This window comes from Malaclemys terrapin, chromosome 12, assembly GCF_027887155.1.
Source record: "Malaclemys terrapin pileata isolate rMalTer1 chromosome 12, rMalTer1.hap1, whole genome shotgun sequence".
In the NCBI taxonomy this organism is placed as follows: Eukaryota; Metazoa; Chordata; order Testudines; family Emydidae; genus Malaclemys; species Malaclemys terrapin.
Window position 1 is genome coordinate 46,215,817 of NC_071516.1, and position 26,289 is coordinate 46,242,105.

At 54.5% G+C, this 26,289-nt stretch overlaps 1 protein-coding gene across 1 annotated transcript; it reads left to right on the plus strand.

Moving 5' to 3' along the window:
- Nucleotides 1-1,577: 1,577 nt before the first annotated feature.
- LOC128846146 (Fc receptor-like protein 5) lies at nt 1,578-15,066 on the plus strand. The gene is given in 10 exon segments (XM_054045209.1): nt 1,578-1,848; nt 3,866-4,138; nt 5,104-5,415; nt 7,001-7,297; nt 11,039-11,329; nt 11,652-11,957; nt 12,360-12,544; nt 13,993-14,092; nt 14,300-14,629; nt 14,957-15,066. Coding segments are annotated over 10 exon segments (2,475 nt in total).
- Nucleotides 15,067-26,289: the final 11,223 nt, after the last annotated feature.

Consider the following 26,289-nt stretch of genomic DNA (forward strand, 5'->3'; position numbering starts at 1 on the left):
CCCTTCCCTGCATGCGTCTCACCTTCTCATTCCACCTCCAGCTTCTCCAGGCCTCTCGTCCCCCAGACTCCATCTCCAGCCTCCATTCAGCGACAGTCTGGGGGGAGTCTGGGATTTCCCTGCCACGTGGGGTCTGCTCTTGGGGCCTTTCTGTGCAGGGAGCACGAACCCTGAGCCTTGGGCTTCTGCAAATAGACTCACAGTCACCAGATGGCTGCTTTCCTGGGGCTTTACTTGAGTATCAACCTCCTGTTCTTTCCCCGATGGTCATTTCCTTCCACCTACTGTCTGTCACTCTCCCCTAGGGAAATAGATCTTGAGCCACATCCACCTGGGCAAATCCACATCTCCCTAAATTACGTTCCCTGTTCTCCAGCCCCCTTCCCTCCTGTGCCATCCCCAGAGCTCTCACTGCCCATCTCTCCTCTTCTCTCCTTCAGCTTCTCTCCAGATCCTTCCCCGGCTTGTGTCACCTGCAGGTAAGGAGGGACATGATCCACACACACCCCAGCTGTCAGTCCAGATGGGTCCTCTCCAAGAAAGGGGGTCACCCTATGGGGCAGACTTCAAGTTCCAGTCTGGCCCCATGGTGGGGGGTCTGGCTGGTTGGGTCAGAGAATGGGACATGAGGCCTTTCACCTCTAGGGACCGCCAGCTCCAATCCTGCCCCAGAGGAACTGTCTGGTCAGTGGGGTGGAGAATGGGACCAGACAGGGGACACTGATTCCAGTATGCCCTTGTGTGCCTGGCTTCTCACTGTGGGGTCCCAGGCACTGTGTGTGGTGACCCCCGCTCCCCAGGCATTGTGTGCAGAGACCCTCCCACCCCATCTCTGAGTGTGTCTCACTCTGATTATGCTCCACTCGACACCCAGATTCGGAACCTGCAGGGGGCCCTGGGAAGACTTCCCAAAGTGACTGTTAATTTGTGGGGGGCTCCGTTTTCTGAGGTTCCCTGGAGGCATTATAGGGACTGGATTCTCTGATAGGGCTGAGCCACCCCCCCTTAGAACCAGACTCCTGTAATCTGCTTGAAATGGAGCACCCCAAAAACAGACTCTAGCCCTGGTCCCAGGGCCACATGCAGAGTGAAATCTCAGCAGTGCTGGCTGCAAGCCAGGAGATGGGGGGGATTTGAGCCTCAGGGCTTCCATGGGGGGAGGTCTCTCTCCCTAGCTGCCATCTCCTCTCATCTCCCCACCCCCACTCCCACTTCCCTCATCCGTCCGGTCTCAGCACCCCCACGGAGCTGACTGAGCAGCGCCATGCCCGGCGGAGCCCGTGACGTGTGGTGTGGCCAGGTGGGAACCAGAACCTGCTAGAGGTGACAGGGGCTCCTGCCCCGTCCCCATGGAGCACTGGGAGGGGTGAGGCCAGGAGAGATGCAGCCAGAGCTCTGGGGCCTGTGGGGTGCAGACACCAGGTGTTTGTTGTGTGGGAGGAACGGAGAGCTGTGAGGGGCTGCCGGCTACAGCCAAGGGGGGCAGGAAGTGGGAGGCAGCATGTGGCTGGGGGAGTGAAACTTCCCCTGAATCTCTCTGCCCTTCCTCAGCCCCCCTGCAAGCCCCCACAGTCATCATGGACCCCCAGCACCCTGTGTATGTCCCGGGGGAGCGTATCACACTCAGATGCTTGGCCCCTGGTGGGGAGGCAGTGACCAGCTACCAGTTCTACAATCCACGCGGGGAACGGGTCTTCACGGAAACTACTGGCCTGCCCGGGGTGCCCTGGCTGGTCCTGATGGCTGAGACGGGGAAGACCGGGATGTACAGCTGTGAGTACTGGGCAGCGAGAGACGGACAGACCCTCTACTCTGCACGCAGCCAGCCTGTCTGGATATCAGTGATGGGTGAGTCCCCTTTCTCCTGCTGTCTCATAGGGGATTCCCGTCCCCATCACATGTGAGACCCAACTCCTCATGTGTGGGGAAGGTCACCAGCCTGCTCACTTCAACCCCCAGGTTCTCCTGCCCTTGGTGGAGGGTCCCGTTGTCTTCGCTCCACCTACCCGGAAAAAAAATGACACCCCCCCCCAAACAAACTAAAACCATTTCACAGATTCTCAAACCAGAAACGGCCCCTCTGATCACCTAGTCCCATCTTCACTGGACATCCCCAATGTAATTCCTGTTTGAACCAGAGCAGATTTTCTAGGGAAACATCCACCCTTGTTTTAAAAATGGCCAGTGATGGAGAATCCACCACGACCATGGGTAGGTTCTTCCACTCGTGAATTCTCCTCCCTGTTGAAAATTTCCACCTTATTCCCAGTCTGAATTAGTCTCGCTTCAGTGTTCAGCGATTGGATCCTGTTAGATCTTTGGCTGCCAGATTGAAGAGCTCTTTGGTATCAGATTTCTGTCATCATGTTAGGTACTTATAGACCACAATCAAATCTCCGCTTCACCTTCGTTAAGCTAAACCTGTTGAGCTCTAGAGATTCCTTCAGCACCTGAGCTGGTGGTGAGGCGGACTGTAGATTTCAAGAATGTGGCTAAGTTTTATGTCGCTGGTTTGATTTTGGCTTGAAGGAGCTTCTTGATGGACCCTTCTGGCCTTTCACTGCAGATACGGCACATTGTTCAATAGTGCTTGTGACCTGGTCCTCCTAAGTCCTTGCATGGGACGGGAGGGGATGGTTGAAATTAGTTGCGGACATGTCAAAACATTTCATTTAAACATTGTGGATCAGAATGAGACATTTTCCTCCTTCTTGAAACAAAATCCTTTATTTTTGGCTCTGTTTGTATTCTGTATCTGCCCGGAGTGGCTGTGGTATCTAGTGGGAGTTTCAGTTCTGGTGTTTTGTGTCCCCATTCTCATTTCCTGGCCAGCCCCCCACTCAGAACTAAGCCCCCCATGTTGCATTGCAGCAGTTCAACTAGAGGGGTGAGCGCTGTGCATCTTGGCAGATGTAGTCCGGAACAGGAGTCCGTTCTGTATTTGATTTTTGTCGGTAAACACCGATTTCGCTGCCTACACACAAACCAACAGAGAAATATTTCCAACCTTCATAACTGAAATTTACCACTAGGCAAAGTAAGAACAATGATGACTGAGATCTATTTCAGGCTATTTACTTTGTATATTTTGCCCGCGTGGTCTCACCACAACACTGAGCCGGCCACGCTGCATGAGTACAGCCTCTCGAGTGCAAGCCGGAGGACTCTTCCTTTTCATCTCATCAGACCCTAAAGGAACCCAGTGTGAACCAGCATCTCCTAGGATGCTTTCTCACAGCCCTTTGGAGTGCAGGGGGCCGCGGCCCTCATGCTCTTTCTAGCCCCTAAGCATTCTGTCTATCTCCCTGGAGAGCATGTTACTCTCCAGTGCTCGGCTCCCAGGAGGGAGATATGGCTTCTGCGATGAAATCGGGGTGCAGGTCTCTGCAGATTTTTCCACTCAGAACAGGGGTGCTCAGCTGGGGCTCACGGCTGTGATGGGGATCCCAAAAGCAATACACCTGCCCATACTGGGGAGGAGAGTCTGGGTGGGAAAGCATCTCAGAGCGCAGCCATCCCTGCTTGGCCCTAGCGACTGGTGCATCTGTTTCCTAGGGCTGACTGATCTGGGTTCACCGGCATTTCTCCCCCGACAGTGGCTGAGACACAACCAGCAAACTAACTGCTGTCAAGGGCATCAGCTCAGTTTAGCTATCTACTTCTCCTCCTACTAGTTTTATCAAGTTTTCAAGAACTGAAATTCACTCCCCTCTCAGAGCGGGGGATAGAACCCAGGAGTCCTGGCTCCCTCCCCATGCCTCGATTTGATCTCTAGACCCCACTTTTTCATCCGCAATTGCTCTGCTATTTCCACACTCTCGGTACATTAACACTCCCTCTTCTCTCCTGTTGTTGCTCTTCACAGATTTCCCTCTTGCTCCTTCCATCTCTGTGAATTCTGATCCCCCCAGGAAGAGCCCTGTTACCATCATATGCTCGGCCCCTCCGGGACACATGGCTGAAAGCTACCAGTTCCTGAGGCAGGGGAATGTCATTATCTCACAGCCGGGTGCCCGTCTCCAGCTCCGTCAGTCTGATTTGGATGCTACCGGCCCTTACACCTGCAGCTATGAGATCAGTGTCTCAGGGAGAATGATCCAGTCACTGCCGAGTGCCCCCCTCTCAATCCATCTGACAGGTGAGTCATGTTTCCATCTACACCTTTTGGGTCAGGCGATGGCTGTTCAGACATCTGGCCTGCAGACTGGAGGGGTTGTGGGCTACTGACTGGTATGTCTGTGATGAACTGAGAAATCTGTCTGTAGAGCTGATGAATCCTGTCTGATATTGGGGGTTGGTATCTGGGCCAGACTACAGACTCCACTTTGGATGGGGGATTCTTTACCTTCACTGTGGTCAGTTGGTCTCCATCTTCAGCTGAACTTCTGAAGGAAGGTGGGAACAGGATAGCACCAGAGGGTTGTTGAGTTAAAATGCTTGGCCATTGCAAAGTGATTGCTCTGGGCAATCAGAGAGCTCCTGTCCAGGAGAGCTGGTTTGTCAAGGGAGGTTGTGTTAGCAACTAAGTCCCTGTGACGCTCTGCTCAGCAAGGGAGATATGTGCTGCTGCTGAAATGTTCGTTACCTCTCTGACATTCCCACCTGTCAACCTTGCCGGCAAACTCCTTGACAGCTGCCAGTCCAAACCTGGCCTTGCAGGTCTCAGTTGATGTCCCCAGAGGCATCTCCCTACAGTTCCCAGTCCTGCTGCTTGGAGACTCACAGGAATTATTAAATTCACAGCTCCACAGAGACCGAGCACGGTTGGCCTGTTGGGTTAGCTGTAGGCTCACACCTGCCTTATCCCAGGAGCATCACCTGATGGTCTTTAAAGACCAATCAACCTTCCCTGAAATGGGCAAGAAAACTGAGAAAATCAGTAAATGAAAAGTGGGTGAACCCAGAGCTGATGCTCCTCAAAGAAAACATCTCTGGGTTGGGGAGGGAACGTTAGTGACCAGGGAGGGAAATATAGTGTGGTAGCAAATGAACTTGAGTGTCATCTCCCTTTGGACACATCAGCCATCTCCTGATATTGGGTGGCGGGAGCTCCCATAGCACTGGGGGTTGTTGGAGGGGTCAGTCCCCATTGTCTCTCTTCAGGGCCTTCTGTGCTCCCGGAAACCTTTCGTCCAGCTCTGCGGCTGTCCCCAACGGGTCCTGAGTTCACCACCGGAGATTCTGTTACCCTGACGTGCTCAGCTCCCAGCTGGGAGAAGAAGATGCAGTTCTGCTTCCTCAAGGCTGGGGAACAAGTTGCATGCACAAGACAGGTGCTGGAGGACTCTCAGAGTTACCAGATTGGCAGACTCGGCATGGAGGATTCTGGCTCGTACACCTGTATGTACCGGGTAGCCGAACCTGGGCAGGAGATCTCCTCCCTAGAGAGCCAGCCCATCTCCATCACAATCACAGGTGAGGCCCTTTTCTCTCAGCATGTGGTAGCAGGGACCAGCATCAGAACATAAGAGCTGCCATGCTGGTCCCTGGTCCCTCTAGCCCAGTAGCCTGCCTCCAATGGTGGCCCATACCAGAGCTTCAGGGGGAGCGCACAGAACAGGGCAATTATGGAGGGATCCAGCCCAGGCTTCCATCGTGGCTTGTAGTAGTCAGAGGTTCAGCCTCACCCCGAGCATGGGGTTGCATCCCCAACCATCTTGGCTAAGAGCCATTGATGGACCTGTCCTCCATGAATGGATCCAGTACTTCTGGGAACCCAGATATGCTTTTGGCCACCACAGCATCCCATGGCAAGGAGAGCAACAGAGACCAGACAAGTGGATGGTCACCCTCAGGGGGCTGAACAGTCAATTTCTGTGGCTCTTTCTCCACCTGGCTTTTCCTTACACTTCTGGCCGGGTTTGGCGCTGAGTAATGCTCTGCTTTTCGCTGTTGGGGCGCAGAGAGTGGTCACCAGGGGATGGGAGGTATGAAGGGATTCTCTGTCGAAGGGTGGAAGAGCGAGTGTAGAAAGAAATATAGATGAGAGCTAGAGTTGGTTAAATGGAATCAATTACATACAGTAATGGCAAAGTTCTTGGTTCAGGCTTGCAGCAGTGATGTAATAAACTGCAGGCTCAAATCAAGTCTCTGGAGTATATCCACAGCTGGGATGGGTCATTCAGTCCTTTGTTCAGAGCTTCAGTTTGTAGCAAGGTTCCTCCAGAGGTCAGAAGCAGGATTAAAGACAAGATGGAGGAGTTTTCAGGGCCTTTTATATCTTCTGCCCATGGAAAGACACCACTTTGTTCTTACTGTGGAAAATCACAGCAGCAAGATGGAGTCTGGAGTCACATGGGCAAGTCACATGTCCATGCATGACTCCCTTTGCAGGCTGACACCATTGTTTACATGTTAGTTTGAACATTCCCAGGAAAGCTCAGATGTGGATTGGCATCTCCCAAAGTCCATTGTCAGTTAAGTGTTTCTTGATTGGGCATTTACTGAGAATAGTCCTTTCTCAGGAACCTGACCAAATGCTTCACAGAGGCTATTTAGAGTCAAAACACATTGAGATACAAGTACAGAGCCAATATTCATAACTTCAACTACAAAACAGGGACACACATACAGACAGCATAATCGTAACCAGCAAATCATAACCTTTTCATAGACACCTCACACGACAACCTTTGTACAATATTTGCTGCAAATACATAACAATGGTTGTCACAACAGGACTCCCGGGTTCTATTCCTGAGTGTTCCTCTCAGTTGGCAGTCACGCTCCGTGCTTCAGTTTCCCCTTTTGTGAAATGGGGATGTTACCGTCTTGAACCACCTCCCACAGGGCTCCTGAGGCTTGAATTACATCCCTTCCCCTTGAGATCCTGGGTGGCGCTTTCCCCTGGGTTGTCAGGGAGAGAGACAAGGGGGAGGGGGAGGGAAGTATCCAGCGGTGGGAGAAAAGGAACCAGAAGTGGGTGGGTTGGGTGTTCACAGGATCAGCTGGAGCTGAGGGCAGGGCCCCGGTCACTGATTCCTCTCCCTGTTTGCTCCAGAGCCCCTGCCAGCCCCTGTGCTCTCTCTGAGCCCCCGGCACCCTGTGTATGTGTGGGGAGAGCGGGTGACCCTGGAGTGTTCGGCTCCCAGGGGCCAGGAGGTGGCTGGATACAGGTTCTACAAGAGACACCGAAGCCAGGCCCCCGAGGAGCTGCCTGCTGGGGCCATGGGGCCCTTGGAGATGCTCACAGTGGAGATGGGAGATCCCAGTGAATACAGCTGTGCCTATTGGGTCCTGCGAGCCAGCCGGGAGATCCCTTCCCGGGAGAGCCCCCCCGTGCCCATCGCTATGATCGGTGAGTCTCACTAGCCCGGCCGGGGGGGGCACCAGGTCATTCTCCCCCAGCAGCCACCGGGACATACTGGGGCCAGAGGCCCCCACATGCTCGGCTTCGCTTTCTGGGCCCCAGGCAAGGGGAGAAGTGAGGGTGGGGGCTGGGAGCCAGAACTCCTGGGTCGCATCCCTGGCTCTGGAAGGGGAGTGAGGCCTGGTGGTTAGAGCTGGGGGGGTTGGAGCCAGGACTCCTGGGTCCCATCCATGGCTCTGGGAGCGGAGTAAGGGCTAGTGGGTTAAACCAGGGCACGTGACATTTTAGCTGCGCTGGAGATACAAACTCACCTGCCCCATTTGGCCGGCCTTTATCATTCCACTCATTTCTAGCACATGTCACGCTGTGGTGACGAAACCTCAGTCCCATGCTAGCTACCGCCTGCATCGCCGGAGGTTGGGTCTGGGTCATGCCCCGGGCAGTGGGGACTGAATTTGGGATCTCAGGATGTCAGAGCATGAGCCGCCTTGGCTGGGTGAGACCCAGCTCTGTTCATAGATTCATAGATTTCGAGTCCAGTCCCCTGCCCTCATGGCAGGACCAAATACTGTCTAGACCATCCCTGATAGACATTTATCTAACCTACTCTTAAATATCGCCGGAGATGGAGATTCCACAACCTCCCTAGGCAGTTTATTCCAGTATTTAACCACCCTGACAGTTAGGAACTTTTCCTAATGTCCAACCTAGACCTCCCTTGCTGCAGTTTAAGCCCATTGCTTCTTGTTCTATCCTTAGAGGCTAAGGTGAACAAGTTTTCTCCCTCCTCCTTATGACACCCTTTTAGATACCTGAAAACTGCTATCATGTCCCCTCTCAGTCTTCTCTTTTCCAAACTAAACAAACCCAATTCTTTCAGCCTTCCTTCATAGGTCATGTTCTCAAGACCTTTAATCATTCTTGTTGCTCTTCTCTGGACCCTTTCCAATTTCTCCACATCTTTCTTGAAATGCGGTGCCCGGAACTGGACACAATACTCCAGCTGAGGCCTAACCAGAGCAGAGTAGAGCGGAAGAATGACTTCTCGTGTCTTGCTCACAACACACCTGTTAATGCATCCCAGAATAATGTTTGCTTTTTTTGCAACAGCATCCCACTGTTGACTCACATTTAGCTTGTGGTCCACTATAACCCCTAGATCCCTTTCTGCCGTACTCCTTCCTAGACAGTCTCTTCCCATTCTGTATGTGTGAAACTGATTTTTTCTTCCTAAGTGGAGCACTTTGCATTTGTCTTTGTTAAACTTCATCCTGTTTACCTCAGACCATTTCTCCAATTTGTCCAGATCATTTTGAATTATGACCCTGTCCTCCAAAGCAGTTGCAATCCCTCCCAGTTTGGTATCATCCGCAAACTTAATAAGTGTACTTTCTATGCCAATATCTAAGTCGTTAATGAAGATATTGAACAGAGCCGGTCCCAAAACATACCCTTGCGGAACCCCACTCGTTATGCCTTTCCAGCAGGATTGGGAACCATTAATAACTCTCTGAGTACGGTTATCCAGCCAGTTATGCACCCACCTTATAGTAGCCCCATCTAAATTGTATTTGCCTAGTTTATCGATAAGAATATCATGCAAGACCATATCAAATGCCTTACTAAAGTCTAGGTATACCACATCCACAGCTTCACCCTTATCCACAAGGCTCGTTATCCTATCAAAGAAAGCTATCAGATTGGTTTGACATGATTTGTTCTTCACAAATCCATGCTGGCTGTTCCTTATCACCTTACCACCTTCCAAGTGTTTGCAGATGATTTCCTTAATTACTTGCTCCATTATCTTCCATGGCACAGAAGTTAAACTAACTGGTCTGTAGTTTCCTGGGTTGTTTTTATTTCCCTTTTTATAGATGGGCACTATATTTGCCCTTTTCCAGTCTTCTGGAATCTCTCCCGTCTCCCATGATTTTCCAAAGATAATAGCTAGAGGCTCAGATACCTCCTCTATTAGCTCCTTGAGTATTCTAGGATGCATTTCATCAGGCCCTGGTGACTTGCAGGCATCTAACTTTTCTAAGTGATGTTTAACTTGTTCTTTTTTATTTTATCTGCTAAACCTACCCCCTTCCCATTAGCATTCACTATGTTAGGCATTCCTTCAGACTTCTCGGTGAAGACCGAAACAAAGAAGTCATTAAGCATCTCTGCCATTTCCAAGTTTTCTGTTACTGTTTCTCCCTCTTCACTGAGCAATGGGCCTACCCTATCTTTGGTCTTCCTCTTGCTTCTAATGTATTGATAAAAAGTCTTCTTGTTTCCCTTTATTCCTGTAGCTAGTTTGAGCTCATTTTGTGCCTTTGCCTTTCTAATCTTGCCCCTGCATTCCTGTGTTGTTTGCCTATATTCATCCTTTGTAATCTGTCCTAGTTTCCATTTTTTATATGACTCCTTTTTATTTTTTAGATCGTGCAAGATCTCGTGGTTAAGCCAAGGTGGTCTTTTGCCACATTTTCTATCTTTCCTAACCAGTGGAATAACTTGTTTTTGGGCCCTTAATAGTGTCCCTTTGAAAAACTGCCAACTCTCCTCAGTTGTTTTTCCCCTCAGTCTTGATTCCCATGGGACCTTACCTATCAGCTCTCTGAGCTTACCAAAATCCGCCTTCCTGAAATCCATTGTCTCTATTTTGCTGTTCTCCCTTCTACCCTTCCTTAGAATTGCAAAGTCTATGATTTCATGATCACTTTCACCCAGGCTGCCTTCTACTTTCACATTCTCAACGAGTTCCTCCCTATTTGTTAAAATCAAGTCTAGAACAGCTTCCCCCCTAGTAGCTTTTTCAACCTTCTGAAATAAAAAGTTGTCTGCAATGCAGTCCAAGAATTTGTTGGATAGTCTGTGCCCTGCTGTGTTATTTTCCCAACATAGATCCGGATAGTTGAAGTCCCCCATCACCACCAAATCTTGGGCTTTGGATGATTTTGTTAGTTGTTTAAAAAAAGTCTCATCCACCTCTTCCACCTGGTTAGGTGGCCTGTAGTAGACTCCTAGCATGACATCACCCTTGTTTTTTACCCCTTTTAGCCTAACCCAGAGACTCTCAACACTTTCGTCTCCTATGTCCATCTCCACCTCAGTCCAAGTGTGTACATTTTTAATATATAAGGCAACACCTCCTCCCTTTTTCCCCTGTCTATCCTTCCTGAGCAAGCTGTACCCATCCACACCAACATTCCAATCATGTGTATTATCCCACCAAGTTTCAGTGATGCCAACAATGGCATAGTTGTATTTATTTATTAGCACTTCCAGTTCTTCCTGCTTATTCCCCATACTTCTCGCATTTGTATATAGGCATCTAAGATACTGGTTCGATCTTGCCTCCCAGTTTTGCCCTGACCCTCCTTTCTCTCTGCCATTATAGCCCACACTCCCTCTTGTTTCTGACCCATCTCCCAGATCTCCATGTTCCCCACTTACCTGTGGGCTTTGCTCACCTGTTAGATGAGGCTTGAGCAGATTCACCAGCAGGGGACACCCCCCAACTCAAAGCCTCCTCCGAGCCAGCAGCCCATGGTTGGCTTGTCAGCTGTGGCCGTTTGAAGGCATCTCCTTGGTAAGATGGGGGCAGGTGTATCTGTAGGTGACAACTAGCCGTGACCCTGTAACCTAAAGGTGATGTCTCCCAAAGTGCACTGACCCGCAGTGGGCCGGGGGCTCTCGAATCCCCTAGGACTCCTTTTCCCTCACTGTCTCTTTCAGCCCCCCTGCCTGCCCCTCGGCTCACCGCGACCCCCGCACACCCGGTCTACATGGTGGGAGAAGCCGTGGCTCTGACCTGCTCGATCCCTGGGGCTCCCACGCTGGCCACGGTTCAGTTCTCCAAGGATGGAGGGCAGCTGCCCTCGCCTCTGCTCATCAGCAGCCCCACACTGCAGCTCGCCCGCGTGGGCACGGAGCACGCCGGGGCCTACTCCTGTCGGTACCGGAGGAGGGAGTCCGGGAGAGAGATCTCATCCCCCCCCAGTGGGGCCATCGCCATCTCCGTGCTGGGTGAGACCTCGTTCCCCGCAGGACCCACAGGCAGGAGCCTCCAGCCTCCGCCGCGGAGCAACTCCCTGGGCCGGGGACACGCTGGGAACCGAGGGTGGCAGGGAAGAGGCGAAACAGATGATTGATAGGGACCATCACCATGAACAGCCTGGCTGGGAAGTGGGGAGGTGTCCGTGCTGGAGGGGCTGAGGGGTGTGTGGGTGTCCCGGCTGCCCCCTGCTGGAGGGGAAGAGCCCTGCCCTGTGTGTGTGTCTGTGCCCCAGCTGATTTGGCTTCCCCTTGTCTCATCTTGTCCCCTGTCCTTTTTCTCCATGTCACCCAGTTCCCCCAGCTACTCCCCAGCTCTCTGTGTCCCCGTCCCATCCCGGCTACATCCCCGGTGACTCCATCACCCTGATGTGCTCGGCTCCCGGGGGCCACACGCTGTCCAGGATCCAGTTTCTCAAGGAGGGTCAGAACCTAGATTCCCAGATGCCTGGTCCTGACCCACTAAACCTCAGCCGCGCCCTCCGGCTGCCGCCCCTGGCCCCATCGCACTCCGGGGCGTACAGCTGTGGGTACTGGTTCCTGGAATCGGGGCGGGAGATCCCATCCAGGCCGAGTCACCCCGTCCACATCCTGGTGCTGGGTGAGTGCACGTCCCTCCAGAGGGTGGCACTGGGTGGGGAGGGAGAGAAGCCACTGACGGGGCTGATCCAGAGGGAGGTGGAGCGGGGAGACTGACCGGCTGGGCCTCATTGGATGCAGGCAGACAGAGAGCAGCAGATCTGGCCGGAAGAGGGGCTGGTGCGAGCTGGGGATCGTTACCTGGGTATCTCTGCCAGATACCCACCCTGCCCACACCATCGCCGCCGTGCTCCTCTGCACACCCAGGTCAGCCAACCTTCACCCCACCCAGCCCACCCCGACTCTGACGTAAGAACAGTGCCCAGCACTGTCCACCTGCCCGCCCGCCCCTTCCCAGCCTGCCCCCTGCTGCCATTGCCCCCTCCCAAGGCCAGCTCTGATCTCTCTCCCTCCCACCCCTCAGGCTGCCTCAGCCATGAGGTCCAGCCCCCACAGAGTGCCATGGGAACCCCGCACCGCCCCCCTCTGAGCCCGCTACTCCCCAGCCTCCCGCGGCTGCCCCGTGAGAGACCCATGCCAAACAACAGGAGGTGCTCGTGCAACGTGGTGCCCATGGGTGGGGCCCGGGCCATGGGGCTCAACCCTGGGGTTTGAATCCACTGGCTCCTACAGCCTGACCCACAGCGGGTGGTGCCAGTCATAGGGACGCACCCAGCTTTGCGAGTGGCCCGGCATGGCTGGGGGAGGATGAGGGCCCCCCCGGGGGGGCGCCTCTCACTGGTGATCTAACCGGGTACTGCCCCGTGACACCAGCTCTGGCACTGGCCACCCCGGGGTTCTGGGCTGCAGGGGGTGAATGGGGGCGTTGGGGGCACAGACTCACTGAGGGGTAGGACCCATTTCTTGACTTACTGGCCAATGAGCTGGGGTGGGTCTCAGCCGAGCTGTCTCTTTCCCTCTCCCCTCCCCCATTCCCTCCGTCTACAACAGAGCCACCCCCCTTCCCCCCGGCTCGCTCTAGCTCCCCAGCATACAATGTACATTCCTGGGGAGCGGGTGACCCTCAGGTGCTCGGCTCCCCCAGGTGAGGGGGTGGCCGGGTACAGATTCTACAGGCAGTGAGGGGGGCTGATCGCTGACGGGGTCCCTAAGCCGACTGGGGGTGTCCGGATGGAGCTCAGGGCTAGGATGGGGATAGTCGGGCTGTATGTCTGTGTGTACTGAACACTGCGCGCCGGTTGAGAGGTGCCATCCAGGGCGAGCCGGCCCATTGCCATGTCCCTGACAGGTGAGTTCTGTCTGGTCTCTGACACCCCTCTCCTGCATTCCTGCATCCACCCCCCTGCACCCCTGCACCCCGTTCCTCTGCACCCCATCTCTCTGTACCCCATCCCCCTGTGACCCTGAACCTCATCCCCTAGCACTCCTGCATCCCAGCCCCCTGTGCCCTATCTGTTGTGTTCTTGGGGGCAGCAGGCTTAGGAAGAAATCACTGGAGACCAGAGAGCTGTAAACCTTAAAAAGCAACCATTTGTTTTCACACAATGAACTAACCAAGCCAGCCAAAACTGGCTGGACTATCCCCTACTAATCTAACTCAGTTGTCATAGCAGCAAAGTGCTATTACAAGGAAAACCAAATACACAACACCATCCTCATCCCCCCTCACCCCTGCACCATGTCCTCACGGCCGGTCCCCCCATCTCCCACACCCTAACTCCCATCGCCCCTGCACCCCATCCCTCTTCCCCTGCATCCCAAATCCTGTTGCTTCTTCACCCTGTCGCCCTGCATCCCGTGCATCCCTGCATCCTGTCCCCTGGTTCCCCTGCACCCCATCCCCCTGCGCTCCTGCAACTCTGAACCCCAGAGAGGCTGGGGTGAACCGTCCCCTGGCTGAGCTCCACTGAGCCAGATCTGGGGGGGAAGGTGACCCCATTGGGCTCCCAGGGGCTGGCCAAGCTGAGCGGGAAGCCTGACTCTGGTTCTGGGCACCCATGTTGGGAGACGCTGGATCCTGGCTGGAGCACGAGCATGGAAGGGCTGGGGGGGGGCGCCCAGGGGCACGAAGAGCCAATCCCACCAGAGGGAACTAGGGGAGCTGGGCTGGGACCTACCGGTGTGGGTAAAGCACAGAGCTCCATGGGCGCCACCTCCGCTCACCCCCCAGCGAGCCGGTGCCACTGAGCGTGACTGGTACGGACACTCCCAGCCCCCGTTCTACATTATAGACAGCCCTCCCCCGCCCCCTGCTGCCTTACTGCCCATTATACAGAATAGCCGCCCGTCCCCCATCCCCACTCTCTGATGCCTCTAGTGCCCATTATACAGTATAGCCGCCCCTTCCCCACACTCAGCACTGTGGTTTCTCTGTTGACCTCTCCCCTGTCCTGCTCCCCTCAGATCCCCCTCCCCAGCCAGTACTGAGTGTGGATCCCCCATCCGGAGTGGTGAGCGAAGGGCTCCCCCTGCTCATCACCTGCACGGCCCCCGGGGACACCAGCGAGAGGAGGTTTCATTTCTACAAGGATGGAGCTGAGATCATCTCTGGGGACACAGGGCCTCAGATCAGCACCACAGAGCCCAGCACCGGCTTGATGAACTTCTCTGTGCTCAGCGTCCTGCAAGCCAGTCCCAGCAACACTGGGGAATTCAGCTGTGGGTACGAGGTGAACATGAGCGGCAGGTGGATCCCATCCCCCAGGAGCCAGGCTGTGAAAGTCACTGTGACAGGTGAGGCCTGTAATCGCATCCCGCAATAACCCCAGCACCCCAACACCTGCTACCCTGGGGGAGACCCTGGAGCCAAGACACAGCACATGTTGGGGGGGGCGACAGAACCACACATGGCCCCAGGGGTGCAGTACCTGAGCCTTACACCAGGTGGCAGCATTTCACCATGGACAGTACCAAGTGCATCTGGCAGGCAAAAAATCCCTCCTTAAAGGGGAGGGCCCAGATTGTCCCCTGCCCTGGATGGGGTCTGGAGCAGTTAGTGGGTCCCCAGACACTGCCCCCTCCCTTGTTCCTGGCTGTTAACTCATCCCCTCCTTTTAGCAGCCTGGTCTCTGCCCGTCCCCATGGTGGCTGGGTGCGGTGGGGCTGCCACGGCTCTGGCGCTGCTGCTGCTGCTCATCTACCTCTGCAGGAAGAAGACGGCAGGTGCGTGAGGCGTAGGATGGGGGATGGGACCCAGGCATCCGGGACGGCAGCACGGGGCATTAACCCCTAGGGGGCACCGCAGCTCTCAGTGCCTGTGGGGGATGGGACCCAGGCATGAGGGACAGGAGTGTTCACACCTAGGGGGCGCCGTCAGCGCTCTCAGCCCCCACAAGGGGTGACATGGGATAGCAAGAGCCTGTTGCAAAGGACTGTGGGTATGTGGCTAGAGCAGGACCGCCATGCAAGGGATCATGGGTAGTTGGGTACCACAGGACTCTGGTGCAAAGGACTGTGAGTAACTTAGCACAGCAGACTCCTGATACAAAGGACTGTGAGTGATTTTCCTTTGCAGGGGAGGGAATACCAGAATTGGGCTGAGACCCAGCCAGCTTCAGGTGGGGGGTAGGACGGGGGATGGGACCCAGGCATCCAAGAAGCAGCACAGTCGCCTCACCCCTGGGGGAGCCGTTCAGGTCCCAGACCCGGGGCCGGACAAAGTGGGAGGGGGGATGGGACCCAGGCGTCCGGGATGGCAGGGTGCTCCCCTTTAGGGGGCACTGCAGCTCGAGAGAGACGGGGACAAGAGACTCCATGGAATCTCCCTTTAATTCAATCTCTTTCCCTTCCTTTCCCAGCTACCTGCCGGCTCTCCACGTAAGTTCCTCCGGGTTCCCAGGCCCCTCCGTGGGGCCGGGAGCCATTCGTCCCTGGGAGGGAAAATCTGTTCCAACAGGTCCCTCGATCCCCTGGGGATAGAACCCAGGAGTCCTGGCTCCCAACTGCCCCTCCTCCCCCGGTAGGGCAAAATTCTCCGATTCCCCCCATTCTATCCTCCTGGACCTCACAGCCCCCTTGTGGTCAAATTGGGAATCACAGCCACCACCCTCTGGGCCCAGCTAATCCCAGTAGTGCCCCCCTGCCAGGCCGAGCCCCGTATTGACCCCCTCCATCCCCAATTCCCTTCCAGGTCCTACTGGAAGAGCCAGGAGCTGCGCCGGTTGCAGATAGCGAGACGGTATGTAAGGGGGCGGGGTCTGGTCTCCCTGGCCCCACCCCCCAGGGGACTGGCTCTTGGGTCACCCCCCCCCAGCCTGGCTCGCTCACACCCTCTAGGGATGACACCAGCATATAGTGGATTGCACAATCTGGATGGGGGCTGGGCATTGAGCTAAAGTGATAGGGGCTCCGGTCCGTGGATCCAGGTGGCCGGGGGGTCAATCTATGGGGGGGAGACATGGCCTGTAGAAAATAAAGGGGGGATTTCTGCAGCTGTGATGCTGTGAATGATATGGGGGCAGGGCCGGCTCTAACTTTTTTGCTGCCCCAAGCAGCAAAAAAAAGCGCCGCCCCCCGAGCCCCCCACCCCCAGTGCCACACCACCGGAGCCAGCCCCCCCTCCCCCGCCGAGCGCCGCGTGCCGCGCCGCACCGCTGGAACCCCCCCGAACGCCGGGCCCCGCACCGCCCCCCCGCCGAGCGCCGCGCCGCCGGAGCGCCCCCCCCCGCGGAATGTCGTGCCGTGCCTCGCTGCCCCCCACCACCCCAAGATTGGCCGCCCCTTACCAGGTGCCGCCCCAAGCATGTGCTTGGTTGCCTGGTGCCTGAAGCCGGACCTGTATGGGAGGTCCGGGGCCCATGTGGGGCATTGGATGGTTACATGCACCCAGGGGCTGATCTCCCTGGGGAACACTGGGGGGAGCAGGGATCGTTTGGAGGGTGGCGGAGAATGCGGCGGATCTCAGGGGGAGATGGGGGGCAGGGAGACCAGGCTGGGGCAGAAGAGGGGTCAAATAGTGCACAGGACAAGAGGGATGTTGAGGGGAATCGAGGGGAGGGTAAGGAAAAGAGAATGAAGGAGGGAACTGGAGTGTGACCAAAGGGAATGAGCGAAGGGAATGGGGCAAAGACAGGAGAAATTGATGGAGGAAAGGGAATAAAGAGAGAAAAATGAGGAAAGGAGGAAAAGGGGGAGGGAGAAAGGAGAGAGAATGAAGGAGATGGAGGAGGACAAAGAGAATGAACCAGTAGGAAAGGAGGCAAGAAGAGAAAGTGGTGACCCAGAATCCTTTGCAGCAGTGTGGGGAATTGGGGGTCGTATGGGTTGAGCTGTGCCCACCCCCGTAGAGGACAGGGGCCCCCAGCCTCCCACCCCGCCACTGACCCTCCGCTTCTGCCTTGACAGGTCTGCTGACATCTCTGGGGTCAATATATGTGAGTAATGACTGCCCCGCCCCCACTGGGGGCAGCCCCCCACCTCCAGGGCCTTGGGTTCCTGTCCCAGAACCACAGGGCACTAGGGGGATTTCTGACTGCTGCCCCTTGGCTTCAGTGGGATACGATGTTGCATTTCAAGTGGTGGGTTTCTCCCCGCACAGGCTCAGCGCACAACATCGTACATCGCTCTAAAACGGTTCCCCGTTCAAACTCCTCGCACTGAGCACAGCAATCATGAGACCTTCGCTTTTGGCCGAGGCCCCAAGGTCCACTGGACCATGCAGGCTCCTGTTTAATGGCTGTTTCCCCTTCTCTTCACAGGTGGTGTCACGGCAGAGACACAGTAAGTTGCCCCAATTCCAGAGGCCGATACACCCCTACCCCTCAGGGACTGGCTCTATCCATCCCTTGCGGGTCTGTCCATGCCCGCCCACCCCGACAGACTGGCCCATCCCATAAGAACCTCATTGTTTGAGAGGGGCAAGGGGAACTGCCACTCCAGCCCACCGTCTAATCTGGGTAAATTTCTTGTGTCCCCAATTTCTAATCTATAGTCATGTAATCTGCGATGCAACACTGCCACCTAATGGTATGGGGCATCTTCTCCCCTAGGCCAAGCTGGTAGGAACTGCATTGAAAACAACTAGGCCTGGCAAAATTCGCTTTTCATTTTTCCGTAATTTAAATGGATAATATCAATGGTTATTTTTAAGCATTTCCCCCCCAATTTTTCCTCTTCAAATTTTCACAGTTCCAGGAAATTCTGAGCAGGGCTTAAACTCTAATTATTTAAGGACAGGAGACATTGAGATTCAGAATGACCACAGCTTGATAACCACTAAAACAAATTGCCAATGTCCCATGTCAAAATAGGCAAAATAAATATCCTTAAAGTAAACAAATCAATTCTCAGTCAGTATTTTTCTTACTTTGCCTATTTGTAAATTTTGATCATCATCAATGGAAATATTTTTTAAATCCGTTTGTGTGTGTACGGCAAAGTCGACCTTTGCCGATGTTGACCAAGGAAGATCTAATGCTCCCAAACCTACAAATGAAAGAGAAAACATGGAATGAATGAATGAATGAATGAATGAATGAATGAATGAATGAGTTTTGAGAGGAGATGAATGAGAGAGAGGATGAATGGGAGACAGAACGAAAGAACGAGATGAATCAATGAAGGAAGGAAGTAGAAGAGATGACTGGGAGACAGAGAAGGAAGGAGTGTGTGAAAGAGGGAACCAAAGAGAACAGAAAAGTGATTATGAGAAAGAATGAATGAAAGAAAAAGATGATTGAGACAGAGAGACTGAATAAAGGAAGGAAGGAGAAAATGACCGAGTTTGCAAAGAGATGGATGAGAAAGAAAGATGAATGAATGACTGGGAATGGATAAATGCGAAAAACAAAAGCTATAGTAACCTTGACCCAACCACCGCACCCACCGACTCTATCCCCAGTGCCATTCCCCCAGTGACCCGACATCTTCCTGCGCTGGGATCAGACCCCCAGCCCTGCTCAGCAGCCCCTGCGCCACCACTGATGTTTGGTTCTCTCTCTTTCAGGCACCTGTATGTTAACAGACCCTCCGGGGCCGGCACAGGTGAGTAACACTCCCAGCTGCCCCCACAGGTGATGGAGACACATACCCCGCTGGTGAGAGACATGGGGTCTGGAACCCTGGGGTGGGGTCTCTGGGGCACTTACCCTTTAAGAAAGGAATTTCTGACTGCCACACTCTGGCTTCCTCGTGGGTAACTCTAATGTGAGGTTGCCATCTAGTCTTTAAGGATGGGAACCAGAGCACAGAGGAGATATTCGCCCTCTGGGCTCCTCTGTGAGACCAGGCCGCAGGGCAGGGGATCCACCTGCCACTCATGTTTGCCTCGTACCTGTTGTGTGATTAGCTCTGCAGCAACAGAGCCGTGATGGGCAGGTCCAGCCGGTGACCCACACCCAGCCGGCACAGCTCAACAACCCCGGAGGGAAGCCTGTAGTGGGACGAAATCCCCAGGAAAGGGGCAAGAGAGAAGAGGATTCATATGCCAGGATAGGGTTCAACTCCTTGGTAAGATCAGAAGAGATTGCCCCCTTCAGAAACCCACATCCCGCTCCCTGCAGCACAGCGACTCCCAGTGCTGTCCTGGAACACTGGGGTCAGCAATGACTGCATGGGGAGAGCGCCCCTTATTGCGCCTCCACCCTGCTCCTTGCAACACAGCTCCCCTGTCACTGCATGGGGTCAGCATAGACTCCAAGGGGAGAGCCCCCAATTCTGAGACTCCCATCCTGCGCCCCACAGCACAGTGCCCCATAGCACCACACTGAGGCATTTGGAACAGCACAGACTGCACGGGGAGAGATCCCCTACTACAACCCCCATCCAATGGCTTGCAGCAGAGTGCCCCCTAGTGTCTCACTGGGGGATTGAAATCTGCACTGAGCAGAGAGCGCTCCCTATTGAGCCTCCCACCCTGCTCCGTGCAGCACAGCCCCCCACAGCTGACATGAGGCCCTGTCTTTTCTGTCCTAGGCGAGCAATACCATCTATTCCAGGCCGACTCCCGCTAGCACCGTGACCCAGCAGAGAAGAGGAAAGTACATCTCGGAGGATGTGGTGTACAGCGAAATCCTGTACTGATCCCGGCCTCTGCCATCACCCCATCCACATCGCACCCCACGCTGAGAACACGTCGCATAATGCCCCATCCCCCCAACCTTCCCTTCCCTGCAAATCCCGCTAATGGCCACAAACTTCTTCCTGCTGTACTTCGAATGTAAGGGGATGGGGGGCTGGCAGCCAGGACTCTTGAGTTCTATCCCCAGCCTTAGAAGGGGAGTGGGGTTATTGGGTTAGAGCAGGGAGAGCAGTAATTCCTAACGCTTGGGTTACTTTCTGCATACGGGTTAGAGGAGGGAGTTTGGGTTGTAATCTGTCAAAGACAAGTGTTTGCAGAACTATGTGAAATAGTCCAAAGGGGCCCCTACCCCTGCATCTGTTCCAATGAACATTGCGCCCTTTTGTTGTGGGAAACCTTCTCTTACAATGGGACCCCCTGGATATTATTACTCTTGTTCCTTCGCCATGGAGTTCTGGGTCGGTGTTTATAAAAATCCTTTAAACAAAATGAAATCAAATTGGTTTTCATTAAGGGGTTTGATAGGGGAGTGACCTTGACACACACACACAGATCTCATCCCCTCCAGTAGGGGGCAGAAGGGAGGGACACACACGCACACACACGGCTGGAGGACGGCCTGCAAGCAAGAAATCTATGCAACATCCCCAGCACCGGAAGAGCTTCCCATATTGGGATACGTTGATCAAACCACTGAAATGCAGCCAGCTCTGGGGTGAGGACTGACCATGCTTTAACACAGTTAGCGCTACCCCTCTAAAGGGATCTTCACCCGGGGCTGAAATGCAGCCACTTCTGGCGGGTGGTTTGACAGCAGTTTAGCAGCATGAGGGTGTCGTGGTCAAAGACACCCACGCAGTGATTTAGTTCAAAGACTCAAGCCTGAGGCCAGTTTATTGACATACATACCAGTGCACTGGGGGGCAGTCCGAAGACTGACACCCCGAGGACCGTTCGCAGGCGGGTTTTTATTTCATTAAACCGCAAGCAAAGTACAAACAATACGTCATGAGTTAAGAAATTAGGGTTGGGGTCAGTCTCCTCCCCCTCCCCCCCCGGTACCTTCCTCATTAATTTCTGAGAAGTGGGTGTTTATTTGGGTAGAGGGGCGCTTGGTGGTTTTCCCCAGGGGTGGTACTTGGCACCAGTTTGGGTACATTTCTCAAGATACATGTTATTTTCTGGGGTCTTTTGGTTAAAGATTGGGGGGGGGGGTTCCATGGGACGCCTAAAGAAGATCTCTGATTGGCTAATTTTGCAGATAGCTGGAATCACGGAGTGGGTCACAGATCACCCAAAGGAGAAGCTGCATTTAGTCAGTTTGCATTTAGCTCAAGTTACCTATTGTTTCACACAAGCGGTTATTATATTTCATCAGCCATGAACATATTTTATTAGTGCTTCTCCTGGGGCTTTTTATTCTTTCCCTCCTTGCCCCCCTCCTCTGGTCATGACCCTTGACTGAGTTTGGCAGGGAATTGTGCAGTCTAGTCTAGTTCAGGCCCTGGCCTGGGCCCTGGCCTGTACTGCTTTGTGTAAGGGTAGTTAACAACAGATCTCTGTTGGAGGGTTTATTTTGGGGCCTTTAGATCCAAAGCTTTGGCTATTAAAAAGAAGGCCCCCCCTGTTCTATTTCCCCACAATTGCAAATGCTGCAGAAGGAGATCTCGCTCCCAGCACCAGAATGCAGCCACTTCTAGGGTGGAACGTGGCAGCTCTTGAAGAGCTCCCGGCAGAGCTGTTCAGGAGATGGGGGCTTGGAGAAACCTGGGTCCAACTGAGGCTGCAATTTGAGGGAGGCAAAACGAGTTGTGAAAACGCCAAGGGATCTGTGATGACCACTACTGGTGAACAAAGGAGTATTTCATTTTAAACCAGACAGCACAGCGCCCCCTAGTGCCATGCTGGGGAATTGGGGTCACCATTGACTGCAGGTTGAGAACACCCCCTTCTGAGCCCCTGCCCTGCTCCCTACAGCACAGCGCCTCCTACAGGTGCACTCAGGGATTGAGGTCAGCACCGACTCTGAAGGGACAGCGCCCCCTACAGGCTCCCCTGCCCTGGCCCCGGCAGTGCTTTAGAGATCTCCGCTCCGAGCACTGATATCACCCATGTGTCTCTCCCATACACGGTGGGATTGGACCACAGCACGGGAGGCTACACCAGTCTGCATTGCTCCTGGCCTGCATGGGGTCCGCAGAGGGTCATAGGCCAAGCAGGGGAGTCCGGACTCAGAGATCTGATGCATTCCCCAAACTCCCAGCTCGAACGCTCTCTGTGAGTTTGCTTGATAGCTCACAGCAGAGAAATCATTCGCTTTCCTACGACTGAATCTCGCCTAGTGTGTTAACTGGAGAAGGCTTAGCCAGTGGCCAAAAGAGGAGGAAGCTGGGATGCAGAACTCCTGGGTTGAATTCCCCCCCCCCCCACTGAGTCCTATGCCTCAGTTTCCTGATTTATAAACTGGGGATCACGCTTCTGTTACCTGGGGATTTTCACATTGCAAACTGCGCTGAGATGCTCAGATCAAAGATGTGGCGGGGGGCGACAAAGGATTAAATCTCCCCATCCATCGCCCAGTTCACAGTGTGGAGGCAGTATTTCACTTCAGCTCCTCGAGGCAGGGCTGCAAAGGCGGTGATGGTGCAGCGCGGGGGAGGGGACGTCTATTAATCATCTCTGCGACTGCAACTGTGCCAGCTGTTTCTCTGCGGCTGTGAGGCTTCCTGCGGTGGCTGACTCCCCTGGGCTGCTGCGCCCTGCGGTTTCCAAGGGCAGGGCAGTGGCTGGGTTGCTACTGGGACCCGCCCCAATGCACCTGGCCTGTGCGTCCTGCCCTCTGTGTGATTACGGGGTCGACGCACACCCCACGCTGGGTCTCCTTCCTGCTCAGAGACACACACAGCGATGGCTACAGCATTGGCGTTCCCCTGCCCCCATCCAGCTGCGTAGCCGGCATGGAGTAGCAAGTCTGTGTGATCCTGTACCCTGACCGTCCCCAGCCAGAGACCTGGCCAGCCAGAGCCGGCCTGGCAAAGCAGGGTCCTCTGGACATACCGAGATCTTATTACAGTTTTCAAATGGGCTGAAGGGCCATTTGCTCCAAGCCACCTCTCCCTATAGTCTCTTCCCCACTGCTCCGCACCTGCCCCTTCTCCCCAACACTCTCACTCCCTTTAGCTGATCCCCTCCTTGCTAAACCCACCATCACCCCCAAAATAGCCATGCCATCAGCTGCCATCCCATTGATCTCTCTGCTCGGGGAGTCCTGTCCCTGCCCCTACCCTGTGGCCACCTGGTCTATTTCAATCCATGGCGAGTCTTTAGACCCAGCTGAAACAGACAAGGTGGGGCAGGTGATATCGGTTATTGGACCAACTTCTGTTGGTGAGACACACGCTTTCAAGCCACACTGAGCTCGTCAGGTCACTGAAGAAAGCTGCATCTGGGTTAGTGTAACGGGGTCAGCACCCACCTGTCACGAGCGCCCCCGCTGGTTGCGTGGGTCCGTGGTCTTTAAACCAGTCCCAGCCCTGCCTTCGGGCTGTACCCCCACAGCTTCCTCCCTCCAGGCAATGGTTTTGCCCTCTTAGTCTGTTTTGGCCCCAGTCTTTGCCTTGGCCTCCTGACAGTTCAGTCCCCTTCTGCGGGTTTAGTGATGTCCAGTTTTAGGCCCTTCCTCAGTGACCTATGGGGGCAGGTGGGCACACCCACTACTCCAGGCCCCAGCCTTCACCGCTGCTTTACCCTTAGCTCAGGGCTCATCTAAGCTGAGGCCCAGTAGCCAGCCAGGAGCTCTTCCTTGCTCCTCCAGTCCCTACTAGCACCAGGCTGTCCATCGTGCTGCAGTTCTCTCAGCCAGATACATCATCCCTGCTCCTCCAGCTCTAGCAAGGAACTGCACTGGCTCTGGCTCTGTAGCTCCTTTTCATACGGCCCTCCTGGGCGTTGATTGGCTGCTTCCCCTGCAGCCACTCTACCCTGTTAGACAGAGCAGCTGTTGGACCGTAATGACACCCAGACAGGGTCAGGTCAATGGTCTATCTAACCCCATATCCTGTCTCTGACAGTGCCAGATGTTTCAGAAGGAAGGAACAGAACAGGGCAATTTATTCAACGATCCATCCCCAGTCATCCAGTCCCGGCTCCTGGCAGCCAGAGGTTTAGGACACCCAGAGCACAGGGTTGAGTCCTGGACCATCTCGAACCCAGTTTTACTTTTGGCCTTGACAACGTCCCCGAGCAGTGAGTTCCACTGGTTGTCATTGCCTTGGGTGAAGAAGTATTTCCTTCTGTTTGTTTTAAACCTCCTGCTTATTCATTTCATTGGGCAACCCCTCGCCCTTTTAAATAACCCTTCCCAATTGACCTTCTCCACACCCTTCATGACTTTATAGACCACAATCATATCCCCTCCCCCCTTATCATCTCTCTTCTAAGCTGAACAGTCTCCATCTTTTTGGTCTGCCCCCTGTTCTGTCTGGATTTATAGCCATCTCCAACTGTGACAAAGGGGGAAATGTTGGCAATATTTTCATGATGCTGGCATCTGCCTCAGTTTCCCCTCTCTACTTGACAGTGCTACCCAGTGGGAGGGGAAAAGGGGGAAGGCTGCTATAAGGCAGTTGACTGGCAAGTGTCCCTGCAAATCTTGGCTCAGGTGCATTGCTCCCCCAAGGGTGGACAAGCCTCTAACAGGCGTCTCTCTCATCTGCCCTCGCTGGGCAGAGCTTAGGGGGTGAATAGGGAGGGCTGGGGAGCAGAGGCTCAATCCAGGAGGCAGGGAGGTTTTGTGACCAACCCTGAAGGATGTGTGACCAACCCTGAAGGACCAACCCACTCAGGGGTCTGGCACATGGAAGGGGTTCCTCCAAAGGACTGTTGAGAAGCTGGGGGTAGCCCTGAGCCTGGGGGTCCCTGGCACAAGCCCAGGGAGCCCCTTAGCAACCTTTCAGCTTGGCCTAGTGTGCCCAGCAGATCCATGGTGCAGGGGAAATCAATCCAGCCCCATGACCCCTTGGGGGATTATTTCCACAAGCCTTTGCAGAAGGGGCCCTGCCCCGCAGAGGCTCACAGGGGATGGCACAGCCACTTGGATGTGGTTGGCGCCCTGCGCCATTTCCTGCCACACCGGAGGGGCTGAGAGGTGACATGGGCTTTGTCCGCTGTTCCCTGCCTGCAGCTCTTCGGCGGCGTTGGCAGAGGATGGGGCCACAGGTTGAGTCAAGAATCCAGCTCCTCGCCCCAGCAGGACCACCTCAGCATGGCACCAGTGGGACCGGCTCAGCATGGCACCAGCTGTCCTCCCAGCACTTGTTAGCTGACCTCCCCCTGTCCTGAGCAGCCCATCCCCGTAACCCCATCCCACCCCCTCCAGATTCTCCCCCAGCCCGGGTCCCATGCGGACCACACTTATGCCTCTCCTTCCAGCAGGGTGACAAGCTGGCAAGTGTGAAAAATTGGGGCATTGAGAGGGTACAGTTGCTTATATAAGAAAGCCCCTAATATCGGGTTGGCCCCAATAATATCAGGATATCTAGTCATCCTACCTTCTGGAGATGCTAATCTGCAGGAGGGGGAGGCACAACTCGGGAGGTGGGGCTAGAGATTAGGAGGGTCGGGGGGAGAAAACTTGTGGGGGAGAACCCACCTACCCAAAAAAACCCACCGTTTTCCCCCAAGGCCCAGGGTGGAGAAATTAGAAATGTGGCCGGGAGGTGGAATTAAAAAGAAACCATTACATGGAATATTTCCTCTCTCAGAACCAACAGTGGAAGAGGGAGGGAAGAGGAAAACAAATTGAGTTCCACCAGCATTTCAGGAGATATTAGTGACTGTTCCTAGGACAGCAGAGATGCTACCCAGGCCCTATTGAAATTTCAACTTGCCTCCCCTGCATTCCATGACCACAGCGCTAACCCCCCCTCCCCTATGTAGGAGCATGAGGATAATGTGCTATTAAAGAGTCTGGTGGTTTTACTATAGAGTCTAGCTATATACCCAAATGCACTGTTGGCTTTTAACACTGTGGTTTGCCATCTTGTCGTAGCCACGTAGGGCACAGGACAGGAGACAGACAAGGCGATATCTTATACTCGATGAAACTCCTTTGGTGTGACTGTACCTCCCCCAGCCCCGCCCCCAGTGCTGTCTTCCGGTGGGCCTACCTACAGACCCCAGACAGGAGATGCTGACACAGCTGCATGAAAGGGTTGGGGGTGGTACAGCTGTGCCAGGCGGCCCCACATTCTGCTCCTCCTGTGTCTTTCCAAAAGTTTCTGGTACGCTGTCATGGCTATAAATAGCTTACTGGTATGGCGTACCGGACTGTACCACCCTACTTCCACCACTGCCTGCCCCCTGGACCCATCCTCCT